The following is a 25882-nucleotide window of genomic DNA, read 5'->3' as shown; positions in this document are numbered from 1 at the left end:
AGAAGGTCTGAAGAGGAAGCACTTGGCATGGGCCCAGAACCCCAGACAGCAGTATGTCGGCCCAGCACTGTGCTGGGGGGAGTTGGAGGATGGCTGCTTCCAGCTGCCCGTCACTCCTGTCCCAGCAAACCAGCATAGGAGTACTGGTCACGGGCTCTGTGTCATGAACACATTCCTGAAGGACCAAGCCTGGTGCCAGAACCCACCCAGGAACCAGATGGATGGGGCAGGTCCTTCAGGCCTACCAGGAGGTAGTACAGCAGCGAGTTTTCCAACAGAAGCGAGAGGCCAGCCTCACACAGGCAGAACACTGGCTGAAATGCAGAGTGAGACATCAGCAGGTCTGGCCAGTATGACAGCATTGACACAAAGCTTTCTGGTGACACGTGTGGTCTCCTTCCCTGGGGTGCTGTATTAGTCAGGGTTCTCTAAAGGAACAAGACAGTGTATATACCTACATACATAGATGTTGGATTGGCTTACAGGATGTAGTGTGGGTACCCCAGCAACAGCTGTCTCACACTGGCAAGGCTGAGAACCTGGCAGTTGTCCAGTCCCTAGGCTGGATGTCTCAGAGTCCCAATCTGGTGCTGGAGTCTTGAGGAGCAGAAGATCTTCCGTCTACATTGGCATCCTGAAGAGGCTGTTTCTAACACCAGTGAAGGAATGCCTCAGCGACCGGATAGATGACCTTACCAATGAGAGTCAGGACAATCAGGCGAAAAAGCAAAGCTTCCTTTTTCTGTGGGCTGCTGCCCTCATTTAGTGGGGGAGGGGAGCTTCCAGCTTCAAATAATCAGGTTAATAAAATCCCTCACAGGAGTGCCTAGCATCCTGGGTTTCAGTTGTATTCCATACGCATCAGGTTGACAGCCGAGATCATCTATCACAAGTAGGTTATGATACAGCTCTAGTTCTGCATCGGGGAGACAAATGGTGATGTCTGCCCCATTCGTGCCCCTGGAAGGGGCAGTTACCTTCACTCTCTGCAAGCATCTGGGTCTGTTTCACGGATGTTATGATTTGATCACGGGAGTCCCACGTCTGGCAGGTGTCTCTGTCCTCCCCGTGATGTGCGGCACAGCAAGTGTAGTGACAGACAGGTGCTCACAGGCTTCTCTCCTGTGTGTGAGTCCTACCTCTCTGTGCAGACATGGAAGAAAAGCAGGGAGCTGTGGCAAGAGACCTGCCTTCAAGGCTGGAGTCCTCCACATTTCTGGAGCGTGTTGCTCTAGAAGATGGCCTCCAGAAGGAAGGAAGGTCATTCCTGCCAGGAGACTAAGAGGAAGCAGGTGGGCCTAAGGCTGAGTGTGTTGTGCCTACTAGAAAAGCCCCTCCGTGGGTGGTCTTCTGGACCTGTCTGATTCCACCAGCACTACCACCCTGGGTGGTGGCACATTGTCATTGGTCGCCATGGATGTCCTGACCCTGCTGAACAAATGTTGTGGAACCCATGCTCTTTAGTTCTTTGCTTTCTGCTGGCTTTCCTATCTGTTCAGTGGTCAGAGATGAAGGTTTTTGGGGAAAGCTGACATGTATTTTTCTTAAACCTGGGTTTTCTTCCACCTGGCCTTAGCTTCCTGACTCAAAACATTCTTTGGCGTCAACTCCATTGGCCACTTGTCAGAGGATGAAAACCACTCAAGCTGTCTCCCACCCTGGACATGCAGGAGTTTGCTGAAGAAACGACACTAACCCCCCCCTTTTTTTTCTCTGAATTGTAAGTGTGGTCCTTGTTCACTGTAAAAACTTTAGAATTATTTAAAAGACTAAAAGAAGTAAATAAAAATTTCCCATATTTTATGAACAGTTTTGATTATATTTCCACTAAAACTCATGCTGTAAGCATTTCTCCACAAACTTCTTTTAAAGCATGAGTTGGGGGGGGGTGCTGGATAGATGGCTGGGGGGGGGGCGCTGGATAGACAGCTCACTGATTAAGAGCACTGGCTGCTGTTCCAGAGAACCTGGCTTTGATTCCTAGCACCCACGTGACAACTCAGAACTGTTCGTAACTCCAGATCCTGGGACTCCAGTGCTCATTCCTGGCATCTGTGGGCACCAAGCAGATATGTAGTATGTAGTAGACACACGTGCAGTAAAAACACCCATACACACAAAATTAAAAATAACCCCCCACGACTCTAATAGAAATGGCATTACATCACAGGACATAGTCTAACGTCTCTGTATTTTCAGTTTCTGTATTAAGTTAGTCTTTTTTTTTTACCACTTTGTGGGTTCCTTTTTCTCTCTTCTACCTTTCTCCACCCCTGTCAAACCCCCTACTTCCTGCTAATTAGGGGTGTCAAGTTCCTTAGGGCAAGTTTGATCTTTGTCAACAGGATATAAAATTCCTTCTTTCCCTTCCTTCCTTCCTCTGTGTAGCCCTGGCTGTCCTGGACTCACTTTGTAGACCAGGCTGGCCTCGAACTCACAGAGATCCGCCTGCCTCTGCCTCCTTGAGTGCCGGGATTACAGGCACCCAGCTTCTTGTTTCTTTGTGCACGACTACTTGACAAGCCTCAACCAGCAGTACCCAACCGTCTGCCAGCCAACAGCTGCAACCCCTCCTCTGAGGGCCCTAGCATTTATGTATCCTCTGAAAAGTTCCCAGATTTCCAAATGTCACACATCTGCAGAAATTATCTGTAACTGGCAAAGCCATCTCCCTGCTAGAGCATGAGACAAATCATAGTCAGCTGCTGTGAAGCAGCCTCATATCCCCATACCTGGGATTAAAAAGAAAACACATTCTTATCACATTTCTGGTGGTTTTTTTTGTTTTGTTTTGTTGTTTTTAAAGAAACCAAAATTACACAGTTCTGACTACAGTCTTGTGCAGTTTTGTTTCTCTTTTCTTTAGAATCTGCCCCCGGGGTCTAAAATCAGCATCACCGAGGTCAAAGTCTTTCCAGAGAAGCATTGGGTGCATATGTACACCACATATATTCTCCAAGGTGTGCCCTTCTGTGCCAACACAGATGCCCACTACACACCTTGCTAGTTTGGGAGGCAGAGCTGGCTCTTTTTTTAGTGCCTGAGAATCTCCTTGGTTTTTCCTTCACCTCATCGGACAGCTTCCTGGTTTCCCTCATGGCCCCACAGCATCCCTCTTTTGGGTGTGTGACAGCAGACACCTTTTTCTGAAACTCTCACTGACCTTTCATTCTCAGTGTTGATGCCTCTGGGTTTATAGATGTCTTTAGTTCTATTGTGCAGCTAAGTTTACAAAACTTCTGGAGAAGCCCTTGTTCTGCCTCCTGTTGCTCTTGTCTGCTGTACATTCTGTGTGCTGGGTTGCTCCTCGCCTTCTGGTTGCCGTGGTTTTTCTTTCCATCAGCTCTGCAATAGCCTAGTATGAGCTGAGTCTTGGCACCACCTCCAGGGATTTGGACCACCTGGCCTTTGGTTGTGTTTTTTGAAATAAGGTCTTGTTATATAGCTCAGGCTGGCCTTCACTTTAGTCTTGGTTCAGACTCCAGAGTGCTGGGTCTGTAGACATCTGCCATCAATCTGCCACCACTCCTGACCCCATACAGTCTTTCAAAGGGTCAGCCAGTAACTGCTGGGCTGATGGCCATCCTAACTGATACCTGGCTTTGTATCAAGAATTCTTGGGAATGGGCACCATTTGTGTCCCTCCTGCTGAAATCCAGCCTGCTTTGTGTTTTACCGCTCTGTGGTTACACCCTGGTTGGGGGAATGATAGGAACCTCCTGGGGCTACCCTGGGCACAGACCATATGCTCTGATGGTGCTGCTTCACCTGTAGCCTCAAGGTAGCGAACAGTTGGCCTGAGAGAGATTGTCCTATAGATCAACTGTTGGGCCTTCCTGCCTTCCTGAGAAAGTGTCAAGCAGAGCAGGGTGTGCAGGCAAGGGGTAGGAAGGTGGTGCCCTGGCATGGGATTTTTATGACCTAAACTGCTCTTATGTCATCTTCCAGGTGAGCAAATATTTCTCAGCCCACCAGTCTCTTGGTGAAGAACAAACATGGCATAAGGACTTGCCACACTCTTTGCCTTCCCCCTTACCTCTTGGTTGCTCCTCCTGCAGCACACGCCATTACTTCCCATTATCACCACTGGGCCCTGGAGTGGTTATTCTCACCTCTCCTTTCTTAGGCTCATTCCTCATGGTCGTTCTTCACCGTCTTTGCTGTTTTCCATCCTGACTTGGTGCTCTATGTCGCAGCTCTGGATTTTACTGTCTCTAGAACCCATTTCTGCTTTGTTTAACTCTCAGGCTGCAATGGTCAACCGCAGATGGGGTTGGTTCCTCAAGCTGGAGCTTTTTTCGGTTCAATCTGTCCTTTCCTATCCTCTTGTCTGTCTCTTTGCTATGGTCTGAACCCTTCTGCTCAGGAGCACCAGGGCCCTGGATAGTTGGCAACTCCAAGCCTGCCCCCTCTGCTGTGTAGGCAGAAGCTCCAGTGCCCAGCCACTCTTCTCCACAGAGTGGGAACAGATTGCGGTCTCCCTGTTACTTCCAGGCCATGTCATTCAAAGTCCCATGGCTTTCAGCCCCCTTCTGGTGCTCAGCCTGGGGAGGGCAAGTGATACTAGCACCTCAGTACAACAGTAGTGTGCCCCTCGCTGGCTCCGACCATGCACAGAATCCCACCCAGCTAACAGGTGTCTGACAGGCTGCCTGATGCCCTGGACTGACCCTAGTGTCTCAGCCAAGTGCCACTGCTGTCTTCTGACCTCAGTGGCTTGAGAAAACCATTGTAGAAAACAGCTGCCATGTTCAGTGCCCCAGTGTCTGAGGCACCCTGAGGGCATCAGTGCCACACTGTACCTTCAGAGGGAAGGGGAGGCAAGTCAAGGGACAGGAGCAGCAAAGACAGCACTGCTCGGCACAGACCTCACCTGGCCCCAGCGTTGTGTTCGCTTGGGGTTTCAGAGCACAAGAACCTTACACAGGGGGCAGGACTCAGCAGAGGCCCAGCTCTGTGGTGGGGCTGAGAGAGAGGCTTGGTCTGGTGGCTGGGGAGCCTGGGACACAGATCTTGGAGCTCCTGCCTTCTCTGCCAGGCTGTGCACACCAAATATATTTCTACGGGATCCACGTAGGGTCAGGCACTTGGTGTTGGCCTGGACACTGCAGCCACCACTCCTAGTCAGGTATGTGTGAGGCCCTGCAAGAATCAGAAAGGTCTGTACCCTGTGCTCTCACTGCACCGTGTGGAAGGAAATAAGGAATGACTGACTGGCTGGTTTAAAAAGAGGAGAACTTTGAGTGAATTAAACTCTTGAGGTGAGGCATGATGATGCCATGAAGCTGGCTGTCCACAAGTGATGGCTCTGGGCCTGGGTTCTGTCATGAACTCCTCTTAGCACCAGCCACGTCACCTCCTGGGTCGAAGGAATCTCTGGAAAGACAGTGACAATCTGCAGTTCCCTGAAGGTAGCACCTGTATATGGTAGGCTTTCAGGTAAGGGGGGTTCCGCGAGACATGCTGCCCTTCTCGATAATGGGGCTCCTTGCTGGTGTAAACAGGCCTGGCCTAAGAGATGGCCACGACCACAGGGTCCCCTATAAACTCTCAGCCTGCCCCTCAGCTCTGACTCCAGCTTCTCTCTCTAGCCTGGTCACTTGACAGCTCCCATATCTCATGATCTTGCTCCACATCCTCCAGCAGGTGCACAGAAGAAATCAGCTGGTTCTTAAGGTAGAGACTTGCTGGCCAGGGCTCCTCCTCAGTTGCCTTTCCTCATCCCTGCATGTTTTCTCTGGCCAAACCAGACAACTTGCTTCTCCATCCCTCTGTGTTCTGTCTCTGGTCACTTTGCTTCCTTGAGCCACAGCTCTTGATCCTGTGCTATGACACCTCTCTTGATTCCTTCCAGTGTCCTGTTGGAGCAGAGTTCAGTGGCACACGCCTGTAATCCCAGCACTCAGGGAGGCAGAGGAAGGTAAATATCTGCGTTCAAGACCAGCCTGGTCTGCAGAGTGAGTTCCAGGATAGCTGGGGATACACAGAGAAACCCTGTCTCGAAAATACAAAAAAAAAAAAAAAAAAGAAAAAAAGAAAGAAAAGAAAACAAGACCAAAACACCAAACAACAACAAAAACACCATAATGTTTAAATAAGTGTACAGTTCTGAGCTGCATCTTAGACACCTTACACCATGCCTTTAGTGCAGTTGCAATTATTGCCTTTGTTGAAACAATGGGGCACTTCGCCAGTGTGGTCTTGTAGGGCATCTATGACTGCCTTTGAGCAGGCATTTCTATGGTTACCCCTGGTGGCCATGGCTGCAGCAGCCTGCCCTTACTGATTTCAGCTACTGGGCCACCTGCTAGAGCCATCGGCATCATCTCCTAGCAAGTCCTGTGTAGCGTGCTGTTGCATCTCCTGTGTATCTGGGTAGGACTTAGAGTCCTGATTTAGGGAAATGTACTGGCTTAAGACCAAGTGGAAATGAGCGGCACCATGGGCAGCAAGGCAGTGGGCCTTCACAATGTCTCCAGGCCCAGCACTGTTGGGACTTGAAGTCTCATAGTTGATATTCTCACTTCATCCTTTCCCCAGTTTCTGCCCTATTGTATTTACTCAAGGCAGCCCCAAGGCATGCTGGTAGCGGTCCAACCCCAACTTTTCAGGGCATACATGCGACAGTTCCCTCAAGGAAGGTCCGTATCCTCGTCTGGGTATCATTGGTTGTGGGCAAGGTGCCACGCTAGGAGGAGGCTCCTGGGCTTGGCAGAGTCTGGGCCTGCAGTACTGAGTCTTGTACAGCCCCCATACCCTGTGTTTTTTGGAGAAGGGTTGCAGGCTGGTCCTGGCTCTTTGACAGTTCTCAACAAGACATATAAGATGAACCAAGACCATTTCCAGTGCAGTCTTCCTGCTCCTTCCTACCTCAAGAGGCATAAACTCACAAGGCATAAGTGATCAAGGGCAAGGTTCAAACAGGGCATATGCAGTCAAATGTTCTCATTCTCAGAAGCCAGGTTGCAGAAGGGGCTTCTCTCTGTTTAAATTGCTAAGTGACCAGGAAAGTCCTCAGACAAGCTCATCTGCTTGCTCCTGCACAGGCTTCTCGGAAACTTTTAGAAGCAGCAGAAACTTAGGGAAAGTGTGGAAGGCATGACAGTAGTGCCAGTGGCATGCGTGTTTATGTGAATGTGCCTGAGTGTGTTATATGTGGGCTTGCATGTGCATGCCACACATATGTGTATGTATGTATGTATGTATGTATGTATTACATATGTAAATGCACTTTTTGCTTATCTCTGTTTCCTTACTTTCTTAGTATGCACACATCCTGCATTTTTAAAAAGTAGTGATATGGAGGAGCTTAGAGTCCCATACCATAATAATGGGGCCTTCCTGAAGGCTACCCTGGTTCTGACTCTGTCCCTGCACCCAGATGTCTCCTGAAGGTGTGAGCAGCATTGTAAACTGATATTTAGGTGAAGCTGGGCAGAGCAGGCGGCCTCAGGACCTGATAGGCAGACAGGACCAATAGAGTAGTTGTGGCATCTATGGAGGCATGGCCACTTACAGCAATCTTCAGGTTGAGACCACTGTACTCCATCCCAAAGGGGAGGGACTGCAGACTCTGGCTCACACAGCCCTGGCACAATGGGTATAGGAGAAATGAAGCCTTCCTCCCACTTGGGGTGAGGTTGTGGGGATACCAGCATGGGTAGGATCTTCCCTAGCTGATCCTGCACACATGTCTCCCGGTCACAGCCTGCCTGTCTACAGTGGGTACAAGTGACACTGATGGAGTGCAGGCTCTGTCTGCTTGTAGAGGCCATTCCATCAGTGTTGTCATCCAGGTTGGCCTCTGTGAGGATGAGGCCTGTCTGATGTCTGCTCTGTCCTCCCCCTGGATAGCCAGGAGCCAACTGTAACTACTAGTACCTGCCTGTTACCCTTGAGTATGGTGTGGAGTCTTGCTCACTGTGTGCCTTTCACAGCCAGATCACAAGATATTTCTAGCACAGGCCCCGGGAAGTCTAGGATCAGTCATCTTGCTATGACGTATCCACAGAACATGAACAGACCCTTAGTCATTTCATGCTGGGGCAGCTTCATTCTGTCTAGGTCTAGCTAGATCCTATCTAGATAGATGTTCAGAGGGCTGCCCTCTTTACAGTGACAGATTAAGGCAGCCTGTGACCCCAGGGGCTTTCCTGGTGGCTTCAGCGCTCTCCTCCCCATTAGCCTGATGATCTATGTCTTAGCCTCTTGTTGCAGGTCTCAGGTCCCACAGCAGGAGCACTGAGCACTGTAGGGCCACCCCTTCACAGTGTGTGTCCAGTGTCCTTCTCTTAAGGACAGGCAGCATCACCTCCTCGCTCTGTAGATTAAATACACTGAGGCCTTGTCAGAGGCAGTGATGTCTGGAAACCTTCAGCTTGGACTGTTGGATTTCCTGAGAGTCTTTCACCTCGCCTAGGGCCCCGTGCATAGACAAGCATGGGTGTGAGCACAATTCACAGGCTAATTGCATCTGTGTCTTCAGACAAGCATGCCTCAGGGCAGGACACACTGTACTTGGCCTCAACAGAACCTGAATATACAGTCTTGGTCAGCAGTTGGTAAAGAAACTGAAAATGTAAAGAAAACTCCTATCTAGCTGAGTGGCCCATCTTAGGGCAGAGACCTCATTGCAGAGGGAATGGGGCCTAGTTCATTTCACACTTGTGAAATGGCACACTGGTGCCAGCCATGGCCTTGTTCACATTGTCACAGGGACTCTCTACCTCCAGAGGGTCATTTGGTAACTGTAGAATGTGTACTAGAAATCTGACCCTCTTCCTGCCTCAGAGAGAGCCTCAGTGTGGAGGAGGAGAAGTGCAGGCGGCATGGGAATTGCAGAGGGTTGGGAAAGGCGTCCTCTCACCCTCAGCCACCCACACATGGTTGGAGTCCACACATGGTTGGGGTGCTGGGGTGGAAGTGAGGCTCCACCTCCCTACCAAGTCTGAGGCTTGGCAGAGGCAGCTGGGGCCCTAGCATCTGTAGTGAAAGTTGCCATGTCACCAGAAGCCCCCACAGTGGAGGCAGTAGCTGTTTGTGTGTGCTGTTTCTCTTAAAGAGACTTCTCAGCTTTCTGTCTTCCTTCCTTCCTTCCTTTCTGCAGACAGTCTTCAGGTGCAGTGGTATTCAAAGCCTGCACACAAAAGCGTGAATCAAGACCACCTCTTTGCTGTTCCGTGTTCAATTTGTGGAATGAATGCAACCGTAAACACTCTGCAGAGTGCTTTCCTAGATGTATAAACATTGATTACAAGTGCCAACTCCCCTAAGTGACTTACTCTATAATTATGTGTTAGGTATGACTGTTTCCTTTGATGGCTTCAGACACTTCAAATGTGCTCTGTGTGTGTGTTTGTGTATGGACAGCTACTCAATTGCATGAATGTCCCCTCCCTGCAAACCGCTCTGTGTATTAATGCCTGAGGCAGCTGCACTGGTATCTCTCAGACTGGATCTTTGTCTGGTCATCAGGACATTTTACTGCCATTCTGTGGGTGAAGGGATCTCATCTCTAGACCTCGTGACTAATTGGGGTCGTCCAGGGGATCACAGATTCCACATCCAGATCAGTGTGAGAGCTGCTTTAACAAAACAGCAGCCAACGAGGAGCTAAAGCCAGCCATCCACTCTCAAGTTTTAGAGGCTAGAGGTCTGAGGGCATAGTGCACTTCAGCTGAACCTTCCTACTTCCTCCAGTTCCTAGGACTCCTGGCATTTCCTTGGCTTGTGGGCAATCTCCTTTTCTGTCCCTCAGAAGGACACTTACTGGTCATCCAGGCTGGTCTCACCTTGAGATCCTTCCACTGATGAATCTGTAAAGTATCTTTTCTCCCAGCAAGCTCACAGCCCAATCTTCTGGGGCACAGCGCAGTATGTCACAATTGGGGGACTCACAGCATTCACCATGGCATCCAGATCTTGAGCTTCTGACCATTCTACCCCCCTGTTCCTCTGCATGGGGGCCCCCATGGATATGTCTTCATGATGTCATCAGAGAAGACATCAGGAAGAGTGCCTGGCCAGAGGCAGGGGTCTGCTGCAAGCCACAAAGGCTGCTCTGCTTTCCTAACCCGTAGAACGTCTGTCTGGTCACTGCAAAGTGATTATCCCCTAAGAGGAGAGCCTGTTTGTGTAAGGGCTCCTTTGTCTGTTTCCTTGGACGTGGTGGCTAGTGTAGGTCCAGAGCAGGAAGAACATTTGTTACAGGTTTTACATTCTCACTGAATGTGCTGATGAGTCTACAAGCAGTAATCAGACAGGGTTGGGGTAGGAAGAGATTTGTGTGCTGTGGTCTGTTTGTGACCAGGCCAGGGATAGTTTCTCCCATAGGACACTGGAACAGACCCCGAAGGAACTTGAAGCTCCTTCAGCAGGTAGAAGCACTCACTGTTAAGCCTGAGGATGAGTTTAGTCTAGAAGCTCCTAGAGGTATCCAGGAAAAGAGCTTGGTGAGCTCAGGGATGCTGAAAAGCCCCATGGCTACATCATCATGATAGCACAGAGCAAAGGCTGAGAGGAGTGAGCAAGTGAGGGGAGATTGAAGGGGCAGATGAGTGACTTGAATAGAGACCTTCTGATTTGTGTGTGCAAAGCTTCTCTGTCCTGGGCCTTTGGGGAGTCTTCATAAGAGCTGCAGTGTTTGGGGGCAGCCCATGCCTGGTATAGCCTGGATACCTGGGCAAATCTGAGTCATGGGACACTCTTCCATGAGTAAGTGTCTTGGTCTTCTGAAACAAAGAGCAGTAGATTTTGCGGAGGGAACTGGCTGTCTTGGAGCCTTGAAGGCAGGAAGTTAGGATCAGGGAGTCTCAGCTGATTCTTTCAGAGACTGTGAGAGAGACCCTGTCCCAGGCTACTCTCCTGTTTCTGGTGGTGACCAGGCATCCCTAGAGCTGTTTGGCTTGTGGAAACATCACCCCCAGTCCATACCTTCATCACCACATGCTGCTGTTTCTGCATGTGTCTGTGTCGGTTTACTCTTTATGAGGACACCAGTCCTGTTGGACCAGGGCCGGCACTGCTCTAGTACGACTGCATCTGAGTTCATAATACTCACTCTATGCAAGTAGGACCCTCTCTGAGGCCCTTCAGGCTAGGGCTTCATCATACTTATGAATGGACACCATTCAGCCCAGGATAGCATACACGCCTCTCTGCTAGAGCCAAGCAGGACTGTAAGGTGCCTGATGGCCAGCATGTCGACCACCTCCTGCTGTTCACAGCTGGTCTGCAAAGCAGATGTGACCTTGGTAGAGGTTTCTAGAACCTGTTTCTACAAGGGCATCCTTCCCTATCTGTCTTATTGCTGTAATGAAACACCATGACCCAAAGCAACTTGGAGAAGTTCACCATCAAAAGCAGTGAGAGTAGGAACTCAAGCAGGCCAGAGACCTGGAGGCAGGAGCTAATGCAGGGGCAATGGAGGGCTGCTGCTTTCTTACTTGCTCCTTATGGCTTGCTCTGCCTGCTTTCTTACAGAACCCAGGACCACCAGCCCAGGATAGTACCACCCACAATGGGCCAGGCCTTCTTGCATCAAGCACTAATTAAGAAAATGCCCTACAAGGTTGCCTACCGCCCAAATGTAAGGAGGTGATATCTCAGTCGAAGTTTCCTTCTCTCAGATGACTTTAGCTCGCGTTGATTTGACAAAACAGTCCATCACACCACCTGACCCATTGACTCATGAAGGTGGCAGAGCAGGAACATGCTATGTTCATTTCAGCTCTCTGGAGTCTTGGGGACTGAGATGTCCAGGATGGTGGGACTGACCAGGACCAGGGCCTGAGTGTGGGCAGCAAGTCCTTCATGTCTAACTTGTGGGAAAGCCATAATGGCCTGTTATTATCATCTCAGGTGTCAAATCTTCAGCAGCATGTTTCGTGTGTAGATGGTCTGGCTTCCGGTGTGCCCTGGCCCATTTCACTGCCTCTCTCATCTTTAAACTTCTTGCTGCCACTATCATAAGCAGGCCCAAGGTTCCATCTGCTTCTGCCTCATCATTCTCTTCTTGGAATTGAATTTCTGTTTGTTTGTTTGTTTGTTTGTTTTATTTATTGAGACTGGGTGTCACTGTGTAGCTCAGGTTAGCCTCAATTTTTCCTTTCTTCTGCCTCTTCCCCAAAGCTGGGATTATGGAAATGGTACCACCATGAATGCTTCATTTATTCTTCTGACCAGAAAAGAAATAGTTGATATTTCTTAATTTTTCATCTCTGTTTGTATGATACTCTGAGAGTTTTGTTTGTTTTGTTTTGGGTTTGTTTTTGTTTTTCCAGACAGGGTTTCTTTGTGTAGCCTTGGATGTCCTGGCACTTGCTTTGTAGAGCAGGCTGGCCTCGAACTCACACCTGCCTCCTAAATGCTGGGATTAAAGGTGTGCATCACCATTGCCCAGTGATACTCTAGTTTTTAAGAACATTGTAGTTATTTATTATTTTGTGGTTTGGAGGCAGGGCATGGCATGCATACCACATCACATTTGTGGAAGTCAGAGAAAAATTCTCTCCCTTCTCTATGTGGGACCCCACTCTGTGGGGTCTTTAGGCTTAGCAGAGAGTGCCTTTGCCTGCTGAGCCATCTTGGAGGCCATTTTACTTAACAGTTAGCATTTCCAGTGTGTTCACGTTGTACCTGTCTTGCCCTCCTCATCCTCAATGCCTTCGCCTCTATTCTTTGTCCTGGCCAGTTGATTTACTTTCACTTAATAAAATTTTGATAAATACACAACATCAACCACTGAGGATTTCAGCTGTATTATAGTACCAAACTTGCAGCCTTAGTCAGCCCCTCCATCTCCAGCATGTTTCCCTTCCTAAGCTGAATTCTGTCTCCATCTACCTGCCCACTCTACCTTCAGTCTCTTTGGACTCACCAGCTCTAGAGCCCTCACATGATAGAGTCTTGTAAGATTTGTCTTTTGTATCTGGTTTCTTTCACTTAGCATATTTCAAAGTTTGTGTACCCTGGAGTGTGTGAGAATCTCTTTTGTTTTGAAGGCTGAATGCTATCTCACTACCTTGTTTATCTCTCATCCCTCTTCATGGTCCCTTGGGTTTGTTTCCACCTCTGGGCACATGGATAATGATACTCATAACATCTCTGTTCAAACATATGCCTATTCTCAGTTCTTTTGAGTGAGCTGGGCATGGTGGTATATAGCTTTAATCCTAGAACTTTTGGAGACTAAGACAGGAGGACCATGAAGCCAACCTGGGTCATATAGTGAGACCTTGTCTAAACCAATAAAATTAGGCAGATATGGTGTCCCACACTTACTAGCACTTGGGAGGTAGAGGCATAAGGATATCAAGAGTTCGAGGCCTTCCTCACTACAAGAGCTAGTTTGGGGCCAGTGTAGTCTTCGTGAAGCTGTGTCTCAAAAAAAAAAAAAAAAAAAAAACACTTGAGCAGGGTATGGTCCCACCTTTAATCTCAGCATTTAGGAAGGAGAGGCAGATATATCTTTGTGAGTTCAAGTCCAGCTTGGTCTCATCTGGTGAGGCTATCAACTGCAGCTAGGGAATCACCTCCCCTTTCTTTCTCAATAATCAGCACAGAGTCAACAAGGCCCACATCTCCAGACTGAAGTCAGGGGCTTAACCTCTATGAAATAGAGCCACCTAGATGTGGGGGCCTGGAGCTCATCCTATGGATTCCAGGACACCAACTTCTGTGGCTCAGCATGCCTAGCCCTGACTCCAGCCTCCCAGGCTTCTGTATGTACCAGTAAGCATTGGCTGTGGTACAACATGTTAAGACACGTGTGTGAGTGTCCCTCCAGAAGCAAAGGAACCCATAAGGCTTCAGGACTTTTTCCAGGCCCAGTCCCTCTTTCCCGTGTAGTCTACCACTGTTGAGTGTTCTTGACATTCGTGCTCCCAAATGCTACCCAAGGTTGCATCCATGGGCACAGCCCTGTGTGTTTTCCTACTGCACATTCAGGGGCTCATATGATATGTAAGTTGAATCATGCCTATAGTGGGCTGTGTTGGGCTGGCCCACCCTGCCTCGGTAGCCCTGGCACTGGGTGGTCAGACTGCAGTCGATTGCAAGCCTATCGTGGAAGTTTGGACTCCTGCCCAGTTTTTGTGTTTTTTTTTTTTTTTTCCTAGAGCATTGAGTGTTGTCAGAAAGATGCAGTTGTATCAGCAGACTAATACAGACAGAGGGTTCAGGGCTATGCTAGCCATAGTCCACCAAGCTACAGAAATAGGGAGTAGGTACAGTTTAATTTTGATGGCACCAGAATACTTTTCCAAAGTGGTTGAAGTAGTTTACACTTCAACAAGACAGAATGCCATTTTCCCCTCCTGTCGGGCAGACTTTCCTCTAAAACACACCAAATAGTGAAACCGAAGCAAGGCTTTGGCATAGAAAACAGACCATCAAATAAGTCAGTTTCCACCGAAAGGAAATGAGATCACGAGCTGCCATCAATCAACTGAATGGGATTCTTTTAACTCTACTTGGGGAGAATCCATGATAGACAAGGAGAAGCGCTGCCAGTGCTGACAGTCCTGGGCCCCTCGGTGCCAGAGGCTAACAGCTGCCAGCCGGGCTTATCATTCCAGAGTAGAGATGCTGCAGGCTTGTGGCCCTGCACACTCTGATTGGAGGCTTAGTGTGGTGGGCTTCAGCCACCAGCAGTCCCATGTCTTGGCAGTGACAAGTAGTAGCCAGATATACTGGCTGCTGTTAGAACTGACTGTCCTTGAGTGCTGGCATGCCAGCACCACAGTGAGTGAGTGGCATCGTAGCCTAGCGTGACAGATTCTTGGCACTCATGGTTTGGCAGCACCTCTGAAACTTCCAGTAACCAAGGCCTGCAATTTCTCTTCCTAGTTCTAACCAACCTTCTGCTTTGCGTGCATGTATTTAACACGTATCGGTGTTTTGCCTACATGTGTATTTGTGTACTGCATGCATGGCTCACGTCTGTGGAGGCCAGAAAAGGGAGTCAGATCCCTTGGAACTGGAGTTCCAGACAGTTGTAAGGTACCATTCTGGGAAGTGAACTCCAATGCTCTAGAAGAGCAGCCATTGCTCCTGACTGCTGAACCATCTTCCAGCCCCTTTCTCTCTTCCTTTTGGCCTTAGCTCGTGGCCTGCCCTCTCTTGCTTCTTCTCTACTTTCCCTGTCTCTTGTTATCTCTGCTGCTTTGATCCTCACCATTTCTACCCAGGCTGCTCTCTGGAACGCTTCAGCTGCCTCAGCTTTTGTGGCCACTGTTGTTCTGGTGGCTTTTGCCACTCTGCTGTAAATTTAGCAGCCCTCGTTTCACTTCATGTTCAGCAGTTCAGCTTCACCAATAGTAAAAAGCTCAAAACCAGGCACGCAAGCTCTTTAGCCCTGGGCCATCCCTCAGACTCTGATTTTTGGGTTGCATTTGTCAAAGTAGAATCTTGAGTTTTCAGAGACTTGGCTATGAAGTCCCTGTGCATAGTCAGAATAAACCCCTAAAGAACAAATCTAATAAAACTAGCCACCGGGGAGGGAAGGGACAGGTGTTAAGAGGGGGAGAATATTTATGTGTCCTGTGGCTCCTATGACAAAGTGCAACAGTGGGTGGCCTCAGTTGTCAAAAATTTATCATCTTATAGTCTCAAGGCCAGAAGTCTAAAATGTGTCAGGACTGTTCTCCCTTCAGAAGGACTCACCAGAGAGAGTCCTTACTGCCTCTTCCAACTTGAAGGTGCTCCAGGTATCCCCTGGCTTCTGGCGGCAACACTCCAATCCCAGACTTTGGACATATAGTCTCCTCTTCATCTTGAGTTCCTGTGCCTCCACTTTTGTGTCTTACAAGGCCACTTGTGTTTGGATTTAGGACCCACTGAATAATCCAGGCTTGTCTTCATACCAGACCCTTCACTTAACCAAAAAGATCCTCTTCTCAAATAAGGTTCCCTTCACAGGCTTAAGGGGTCAGGTGTGTACACATTTCAAGGTCTGCGTTCTGTTCCCACAGATGGTGTGAGAGGTGGAAGGGTCTTCATAGAAAGAAGGTAGGCAATTATGTTAAGCGAGGTTGCAAGACGGAGCAGCTTAAGCTAGAAAATGCCACAGCAGTCCACTTGGAAGTGTTAGTGCAGGGAAGTAGCATTCAAAGGCTAAATCAAGGCAGTACTGGATCAGGGTCTGTCAAGTCCACTGTTTTTAAAAGTGGACACACTGGGGCTAGAGAGGTGGCTCAGAGGTTAAGAGTATTGGCTGCTCTTCCAAAGGTCCCGAGTTCAATTCCCAGCAACCACATGGTGGCTCACAACCATCTATAATGAGATCTGATGCCCTCTTCTGGCCTGCAGGTCTGCATTCGGGCAGAACACTGTATACATAATAAATCTTTAAATAAATAAAAATAAAAGTAGACACACTGATGGCATTTACATGATAGGTAATGGCGTATCCAGGCAACTCAACTTCTTGGAAGGGGAGCTTGAGGACAGACTTGCCCTGACCTGGTATCCTCAGGCCTCAGAGGCCTTCTGCTGGTTGGTTTTTGTCAGCGTGACACACACTAGACGTTTGTGAAGAGGAAGTCTTAATTGAGAAAATGAATCTGTAAGCCTGGCCTGTAGGCAAATCTGTGGGACATTTTATTAATTAGTAATTGATGTGGGGGGGCCCAGCCCACTGTGAGTAGTTCCGGCTCTGGACAGGTAATCCTAGATTGTATAAGAAAACAGGCTGCGCAGGCTGTGGAAAGCAAGTGTTGTTCCTCCACAGCCTCTGATTCAGTTCCTGCCTCTAGGCCCCTGCCTTGAGTTCCTGACTTTCCTATGCGATGGAGAGACCTGAGAGTTATAATCTGAACTAAACCCTTTCTTCTCCAAGTTGCGTTTGGTCAGGGTCTTTATCACGGCAGTGGAAACCCTAACTAAGACAGGCCCCTAGCTGCGGCCCCTACTCACCTGCCCTGCTTCTCTCTGTACCAGCTCTCCTGTTGGTTCCTGCTCCTTCGACACCACCAGGCTGGAGGTGGCCCCTGCAGCCATGCCTGTCACCCCCATGGCCACCAGAGAGAAGATCCGGTCCAGGTTCCACGGCAGCCATGACCTGATCCACCGCCTGTTTGTCTGCATTTCAGGTGCGAGATCTGGACCTAGGACATGAGCTTGAGGACAGGTGGGGGTGTGCCTCAGAAGAGAAAGAAACAGTGGGGCTGGCCCAGCTTTCTCTGGCTGAAGTGGGGTGCAGTATAGTCTGAAGAGCAAGCCTAGGGGTGGGACCGGATTGACCTACAGGGAGGAAGGAGCTCTGTAAGTGAGGGCGGGGTAGCACTTTCCTCTAGGGGTGGCTGGGCGTGATGGGCTCAGGTGAGCAAAACAGCCGGGCCCTGGACACCGCCTCAGGGTGGGATTTACCCTGCGATCCATGGCCATGCATAGATGTTCTGTGACTATGCAGTCAAAGTTACACGGGGCAGTGTAGTGTGGGGTCTTGGGAGAATGTGGACATGTCTGGGTTCCCTTGTTTCTATGATGCAAACAGGTGCCGACAGAGCCACAGTGTTATAGGGGCCTCTGTGAGTGTCCCTTGGCAACCATCAAAGTTTAGTAATTGTGGCTGTCACCCCTGGATAAGTCATATATCGGTGAGAGCAGCAGGAAGCTTTTGTCCATTCCCATCCTCTCTTGATTCCTGAGTTTGTACTTGTGTCAAGGGAATCCTCTCCCAAGGGTTTGGGACCTGCTGATCCATGAGCACAGGGTATATGTATCCTACACAGTACATGCAGTGTGGTCTCCCAGTGCGGCGACTCAACCAAGCCTTCATCTTTCTGTCACCTCTCTGCCAGGTGTAGCTGACCAGCTGCAGACAAACTATGCCAGCGACCTGAGAAGTATTCTCAAAACACTGTTTGAGGTCATGGCCACCAAGCCAGAAACAGATGACAAGGAGAAGCTAAAGAAGGGTGAGTGCCGCTGCAGGACAGGCCCCGAGGCTCACCTCCAAGGCAGCCACATGCCCCAGGATCTGCCGGACCAAACACGTCAGGTTATGGACTTAGAGAGAAGAGTGTGTAGCCTAGAGTTGTGACTCTCCATACCACTTGGCAGGTGTGCCCCTGGCTCTGGTTCCTGCATAGGCTGTAGCAGGTCATCCAACATCTCACTGCAGACAGAGGCTGGGAACCTGCCATCCATCTTAGGCTAGACCAGATGACTAGAGGAGGCACAGCATTAGTTATACTCATCTGTCAAAGTATTCAGAGGCCAGCCCCGCCCAGTGAAAAAGAGGAGACATGAGCCCATCTCTCCATGGCAGGGAGGCAGTATCCACTCCCAGCTGCCTTACATATATTCAGCTCATTGAAGGCTCATTTATTCTCACATTTACACATAGGTGCATACATGAACACACTTTTATATGAGTACCTTGCACACAAGCAGGTAAATGGATATTCGGCCAAAAAGGGAGTCTGCCCTCTTTTGCTATCGGGTCCCTGGTAGGAAATGGTGCCAGACACCATCTCTGACCCCTGGTGCTCGTCTGAGGTACTTGTTTGGAGAGAGCTACAGCTTTGCACCAGGGCTTCTGCCGGGAGGTGTCTGGGGGTATGGGATAGCCCAGCTGGTCCTGGAAGTCCGGCCCAACTGGGCATGCCCTTGGTGGTGAGGGGAATGTCTGCATCAACTAGCTCTGCCACCCGGCCAAATTCTGAGGGGCAGTCCAGGAGTGCCGCCTCCTGGAAATCATGAGGCAAGCTGGTGATGAGGACTGGCACCTTGGCCACACTCTGGGCAGGGTTGTCAGAGACCGGGGCTTTATATCCCTGCTCTGGAGACCATAGGCCAGGAAGGCTTACCGGTCAGTGTAGGGGCCTCAGGGCTAAATACTCATGTAGAGGGGCTACCAAGAGCCCCCAGGTCCATCACACTGCACAAAGAATGGACCCTTAGATAGGAAGAACTTTGCCACCGTTGGCATCCTGCCTGCTGAGGTGACTTGCTCCGTGTGCTGAGAGATAGTTGGGGGGCTTGTGAGGCACCCAAGTGCTCTCTAAGGACAATCAGTTGTATCTGCTGCACTGCCTGCCAACCCTACTGGCCTCCCTCTCTCTTCCAGTGACCCAGACCCTGAGGAGCGCGGCCTTGGAGGACTGTGCGTTATGCCAGGAGACCGTGTCTTCCTCAGAACTGGCAGCCAAGACCCGAGATGGGGACTTTGAAGGTGTGTGGGAAGCTCTGGTGTAGACCTGGCATGCTGTGTGCTGAGTAGAGGGAGCTGCTCTGTACGTATTCATCCACACATCCAGGGGGTGCAGCTTCCCATGGGGGGGAGTCTCCCACTCCATTCCTCCTCCTTTGTACTAGGTATATATAGCCCCTTTGCCACTGTGTAACCTTGGGCCTGGTGCTTGCAGAGCAGCCTGGTAGGTACAAGCTCAGGGATGGGGAGCAAGAAGTGACTCAGCTGGCTAATACCCAATATCCCAGCACTTCACCTGCTCTGAAGGAGTCTCACCCAGCAGCCTCAGGACACTTTGGGGCATTAACAGGGGCTTTGAGGGGTACAGAAGCTTTTCTGAGGAGGGGCCCTCGGACTGATCTGGTCACTCGGAGTTTGCCCAGAGTGGGCTGGAAGCTAGGCAGCTTGGATGCCAGGGGAGAGGAATCCTGGCCTGTTTGGAAATATACTGCAGTGCATCTGTGGGAGAGGGCCCAAGGCTTGTGGAAAAGTATGCTCGTAAAGTGTTGAATGGGTGCCTGGGTCACAGAAGTCTGGCTTAGTGTCTACCCAGGTGTCTGAACAGAGCATTGGAGATGGCAGAGTCTTAGCTAGGGCATGATCACTGACTCTGCTGTACATCCTGAGTCCAGGTGGCCTGGCCTGGGGGCTGCAGCTGGGTGTGACTCTGTCCGCTCGAATTGTAACTAGTCACTGGCTGTGGCTGACATGTCTAGAGCAGGACCAAAGGAGAGGGATGAGAGCCAGGCCTCTACCCTTCCCTCCCCCCAGCCCGCCAGCCCCATGTGTCTGTTGTTCTGCTGCTCTTGTTGTGACAGACCCTCCTGAGTGGGTGCCAGATGAGGCCTGTGGCTTCTGCACCTCCTGTAAAGCTCCCTTCACCGTCATCCGCAGGAAGCATCACTGCCGCAGCTGTGGGAAGGTGGGTGGGGCCCCACTGGCCCTCTGCATCTTTCGGGTGTGTGGGGACTGTCCCCAGGTACAGCATCGGGGTTTAGAAGTTAGGGCTGACGTCCTAGGAACTCAGTCGTGTTTTTGTGGTCCTCATGTCTGGGTTCTAGGCTCTACTCTGACTCCGTGTATTAGGCCATTCCTAGGTAGTACCCAGTATAACCTGGCCCTTCCAAGGTAAGAACAGGGAGGGGATAGGGGTTTGAGGAGTCTGCAGTAGCTATGGTGAAGGGCCTGGTTACTTTCAAAAAGCCTGACTTACTGGAAAGCTCTACCCCGAGTTTTCTGAAAACTCCAGCTCCATAGACTGCAGGATCTGGGCCAGGCAGACTCCTGCCCACGATTTCCCTACCTGCTCCGAGTGGGAGAGCTGTGTAAAGGGGCTGATAAAGGGCCTGTCTGCTCACTGCCTTCCCTCCCTCCTCGGCTTCTAGATCTTCTGCTCCCGCTGCTCATCACACTCCGCGCCACTTCCTCGCTACGGACAGGTGAAGCCAGTGCGCGTGTGCACGCACTGCTACATGTTCCACGTTACACCCTTCTACAGTGACAAGACGGGCATGTGAGGCTGTGCCCAGCATGTCCCGGCCGTGTAGGCTGGAGTCTAGGACGGAGGCGCTGCGCCTGCCTTGAGTCTATCCAGGGTCTCCAGAAAGGAGGTGCTGTGCCTGCTATGTGCCCTGTCCAGGCTGTGCTGCAAGAGGGCCTCATTGCATCCCATCAAGCCACAGCTGCTGCAGGCCTGCCAGGTTCCAGAATGCCCAGAGCCTTTGTCTCCCTGGCCTCTCCACTGCTGGAGACACCAGTCCTGGCATGCAGCCAACGAGAGGTCGGCTTTATTCGGAGAAGAGACCCCAGGGATGCCCAGTTGCTCTTTCTGCATCAGGTTACCTGGCCAAGCAGGGCTGAACTCTTTTCTCTTCCCCATGGAATGGCGCTTTGCTCCCAGCTCTGCATACTAAGGCAGAGAGGGCTAATTCTCTGTGTTGGTAGCCAAGAATCTGGAAGCGGAAGCCAGGGGGCGCTAGGCCCCAACATCATAGCAGGGCTCCCTGCTGTTTATCACTCACCTCATTCCCCAGTGCTCACCGCCTGCCCCAGGACCCTCCTCAACAACACGCATCTCAATTCTTTTTGAAGGGGGAATGCAGGAGGCAGACACAGTGGTTTCCTGGGGAAGTAGACATGCCCTTGGCATCTACACCATGGCCCCTTGCTGGAGGAGCAAGGGATGACCACCCACCGAAACCCTAGGCTGAGCTCTCAGGTGTTTGGGCCTGGACCCATCAGGCAGCTGCCCACTTAGCTAACATTTCCTTCTTCCTCTGCACCCACCGGGACTCTAACCCACTTCCTCAGACCTCAGTGCGGCCTGGATGGGCTGAGATGCACAGACACCTCCTCAGGCTTCAATCTCAGGCTTCACGTTGCAATGATGATTGCAGTTTTATTTTTAGAGAGATGACACACCTACTGCTTCTTTTATAGGATGAAATCCAATTGCTGTTTAGCAGTGGAATACACATGCACAAAAATGGCTTCTCTGCGGGGGCGGGGGGGAGAGTATATAACAGAGGGAATATTATGTATTGAGATTATTTTTATTTTCTAAATGCTGTAATTCAAAACCATTTCCATAAATCTATTTAAGGATTGCACACGCTCTGGCGTCTTCTGTGAACACCGAGTTCTTCTCTCTGTGGGGTAGGTGATGGTGTTAATACTGATGTGGATTTTCTTCTGGAAGACTGGGGCCTTGAGGACAGTTGAACGGCAGAAATAGCACACTTGTCTTTCTGTCAACACTCAGGAGGGTTGGCTATGCTCTGGCCCTGGGAGACTAACCCCCATCTTGGAATGGTGCCTGGCTCCCAGCTGTTGCCCATCCTGCAGCTAAGACCTCTGGCCTATGCTAGGGAAAGGGGCACGGAAGGTGTCTTGGCCACTCCGCCTTGGTCATGGTAGTCTTCCATCTGTACTAACCAGCAGCCTGGGAACTGCCTCTTTGACTGCTCTGGGGAAAATACAAGAGGGTGGCCCAGGCCAGGGTTGCCACGGTGACAGAGCCTTTACCTGCTCTTGGGGTAAAGAGGACCCAAGTTCTCGGGCAAGAGAACTTGGTTGTAGTGCCCCGACCCTTGAAGGTGTATGCCTGGGTGACGATAGGTGGGGTGGCAAGACTGTGAGAGACAGCAATGGCTGTCACACCTGCCTTTCTAGGGAGAATGTGTTTTAGAGTTAGGTTCCCTCTGAGTGGAACAGTCTTGGGACATAAGAAAGGAGAGTCCAGGGAGGCTGGGCCCCATGGACCCCCTGTCCATGCCCACCTGGACAGAACGCAGAAAAATGACTCTTGCTTCACCCACCTCCATCTCTGTGTCTGTGTCACTGTCTGGATAGGCGTAGCAGAGTGGCATTACGAGCTGTTGAAGAAAGCTTTCTTCTGCTACTGACCGGGATGCCAGGCCCTGCAGGAGCCCAATGGAACATGCTGTAGTGTGCACCTTTGTCTTCACAGGCATCTAGTTTCCAGACCTGAAACACAGTGTCTTTCTCTTCTATCATGTCAGAGGGGGAAAGGAGTGAAAGTCAGAACAGAGCACCTACCCTCCAGAGAGGCTGGAATCTGAGTATATGTGTGTGTCACTGTTCCATGAACTGTTGTAAGGCCTTGGGGCCACAGGTGCCCTTCAAGGAGGATAATCAACTACCCCATGATGAAGGAATGTTGAGCCTTCCAGAAGTTTTTCTGGAGCTCCCACTGTACACATTAGATTTCAGAGGTCCCTTTGATACATATCACCCTTGTTTGTATCTCATTTGTACAGCTAGTTTGTCTCTAGTCCCTATAAACTTAGGACATCTAGTCATTCCACCCTTCTGTGGAGCTATCCCTACACCAGAGCAGTGCCAGGATTAAGACACTTCAAGAAGGTTCTAGAAACCTCATCCATGGTTGGGGTTTGTGCTGGGAGATCCTGGAAGAGCAGAGACATGGAACATGCTCAGAGATCTAGGTATGGAATCAGCTCTTATGAGCTAGCCTCAGGACCTCCTTCATGTCATCCTTCCCAAGCCTTAGTTTCCCCACTGTCACCATTGTGGTTCTAGATTTTTACATGCTCATGATCATTCCTATGGCTGTCCTTCAAGAAAGCAGGATCCCTTGTCATGGGTGGAGAAACTGAAGCTCATGAGGGTCAGACAGCAGTTGAGCTTCCAAGTCGAATCTGGTGAGGGGTAGATGCAGAAGCATCCAGTGAAGCAAAGATTTGAAGACCCGCCCAAGCTAGTTGTACTGGGAACCATCCTTGGAATTTGGGAGTAGTGCTAGCTCATGACCACGTCACCATGCTTGGCCTCTGCAAGTAGGGTTCTCTTTGTTCTCTGGCTACTCTCATAGTCCTGGGAAGAGACCCTCGCCATTCCCTGACACCTCTACCCCAGATTGCAATGACATGCAGGGGCAGGTGCTCAGGGACAAGATGGCCTACAGCTCTACCTGGGACAAGCCAGCAAGCTGAAGAAAGGCCTAGAGCAGAGATTGCTATGCCTGGTCTTGGGAGATAGCACAGGTAGAGGGAAGAGGAAGCCTTCTAGCTTCATGTCCAGTGTATTAGCTACTTTTCTGTTGCTGTGATAAAACACCATGGCTAAGGCAACTTAGAGAAGACCGTTTATTTGGGTGTAAGGGTTCTAGAGAGGAGTCCGTCATGGTGGAACCATGGCAGCAAATGGCAGGCATGGTGTCAGAACAGGATCCTGAGGGATCACATCCTTCACCACAGCATGAAGCGGAGAACTGGACATGAATCAAGACTATAAACACCCAAAGCCTACCTCAGTAACGTACTTTATATCACTAGGCCAGACCTCCTAGACCTTCCCAAACAATGCCACCATCTGGGGACCAAGTGTCCAAACACCTGAGCCTATAGGGGACAGTCTCACTTAAATCACTGTAGAGTCCCACTTTGTCACCTCCATTGGGTCTACTCTGTTCACTTCTGGGGCCCCCAAGTACACATTAGATTTCAGAGGTTTCTTTGACACGTTTTTGCCCGTTTGTGTGTCATTTGTACAGCTAGCTTGTCCTTAGTCCCTATCTGCCTCTCCCCAGGACCCCAGGGAGGAAACACGGTGTCTCTACTGCACCCTCAGCCGAGTCCTGTGCTAAGTGGAGAAAAGGCAGCCATAAGCCGGATGTATAGTAACCCACGGGCATATGGCATGACATGGGATTCTGAAGGACTTTTGGTGTCCTTGTGATAATGATAGCTCTTGTGGCCAAGAGAACATGGCTTTGAAGCCTGCTTCTTCTCTCCCTTCTGGGTGTCCTTGACCCAACAAGAGTTCTAGCTGCAGTCCCTAGTTGCCACCAGGGGGCACTCCATGTCTCTTCAGCAAAGCTTTGCTGCTTGGCGGTGTGCTCTATGCAGGGGCCACTCCACTGTTAACTGGCACCCTAAGTCCAGACAGAATATACCCAGTGGCCATTCCCTAGTTTTCAAGGTTCTGCAGATGGTTGCAGGGGCCAGAAGTTTCTATAGCTAACACAGCAAGGAAGACATTCTCTGGAAGCTCTGGGAGTCCAGGAGTTCAGGCTAGAACAATGTACCTTTCACATGTAGGGTTGGGGTGGGGCTAACAGCATTCTTGACTGAGAGGTTCTGTGGCCTCTGTGGGTGTCAGGTGCTGTCAGGGCATTCAGAGGAAGCTGGAAGAGGTAATAAGGACCCAAAGTGCTGTGGCATCTCTAGCTCCAAAGTCTAGAAGCCTGTGCTTCCTCCCAGGCTCACAAGGAAGCCTTCTTTGATAGCAGTGTTGACTTTCACCTCCAAATACACATAAAGCACAGCACAGGTGCTTGGGTTCATGTCTGACCTCCAAGGAGGAGGACCCCACAGTCATATGAGTCTAGGAGCAGAGGCAGAGCGAGGCTGGGCCCTCCGTGGGCCTCTTGGTCAAGGCCTAGCTGCTTCAGCTGCCAGAGTTCTGGTCCCCCAATTGTGGAGACCCCAAGGCAGTACATGAACACACCCACCCACATTTTTCATTCTTGGACTTCTTTTTATTTTTCATCTGTGAAAGCATTGGAAAGATTTGGACCTTTGGGGCCACAAAATTAATTTAACATATAAATTGTTAATTTAATAATGGGGAGCAATGAAAAAAAGGTACTCCACAATCATTCACAAACACAATGAACTGTTTTATTTTAAATCTAAAGATAATCCTGGCATATTAGTTTCCATAGACAGTTAGTTACATGTTGATGCACTTTGATTTCCCTGTCTTCCTTTTGTATTCTGAACAGTGTTCTCACACTTTCTGGAAGGCCTCCAAGTGCTCAGAGACCAGGCTGGGGCTTGTGACTGGCCAGCCTGGCAACCTCAGCTGCCCCCAGGTTCTGACCGGTTGTGGCTGGGTAGGCCTGCCCCTATGGGCTCCATTTCCCCGTGGGTGTGGCCAGGGGTTTAACCCCATCCCAGAGCTGCTCACATCCCTTCTGTTTCCTAGGCACTACCTTGTGCTCAGCCTGCTACCCTCTAGGGTTTTTCATGCATCATGTGTCACTAAGCCCTCCAAAAGCTAGAGGTCGTAATTTTTATTTTATAGTTAGGGAAACTGAGGCTCAGAGAGCCAGATTCTCATAGCCGTGCTAGAATTTAGAATCACTGTCAGGAAGGGACTCAACCAGAACCTCCGCATTCTTTTCCCTGCTGTGGGCACACC

The 25882-nt window shown here is 50.2% G+C and overlaps 1 protein-coding gene across 1 annotated transcript in view; it reads left to right on the top strand.

Annotated features, from left to right (window-relative positions):
• Positions 1–21797, top strand: part of Zfyve28 (zinc finger FYVE-type containing 28) — an 89096-nt gene extending 67299 nt beyond the window's left edge. The window contains exons 9-13 of the mRNA XM_055624314.1: positions 16939–17090; positions 17802–17918; positions 19073–19177; positions 20014–20117; positions 20581–21797. Of these exons, the coding sequence (XP_055480289.1) occupies positions 16939–17090; positions 17802–17918; positions 19073–19177; positions 20014–20117; positions 20581–20712 (610 nt within the window). The 3' untranslated portion in view covers positions 20713–21797. The remainder of the gene's footprint in view (positions 1–16938; positions 17091–17801; positions 17919–19072; positions 19178–20013; positions 20118–20580) is intronic.
• Positions 21798–25882: the final 4085 nt, after the last annotated feature.

Source organism: Psammomys obesus, unplaced genomic scaffold, assembly GCF_907164565.1.
Source record: "Psammomys obesus unplaced genomic scaffold, mPsaObe1.curated_primary_1811, whole genome shotgun sequence".
NCBI classification, from domain to species: Eukaryota; Metazoa; Chordata; class Mammalia; order Rodentia; family Muridae; genus Psammomys; species Psammomys obesus.
This window is presented reverse-complemented; position numbering and strand designations above follow the sequence as displayed.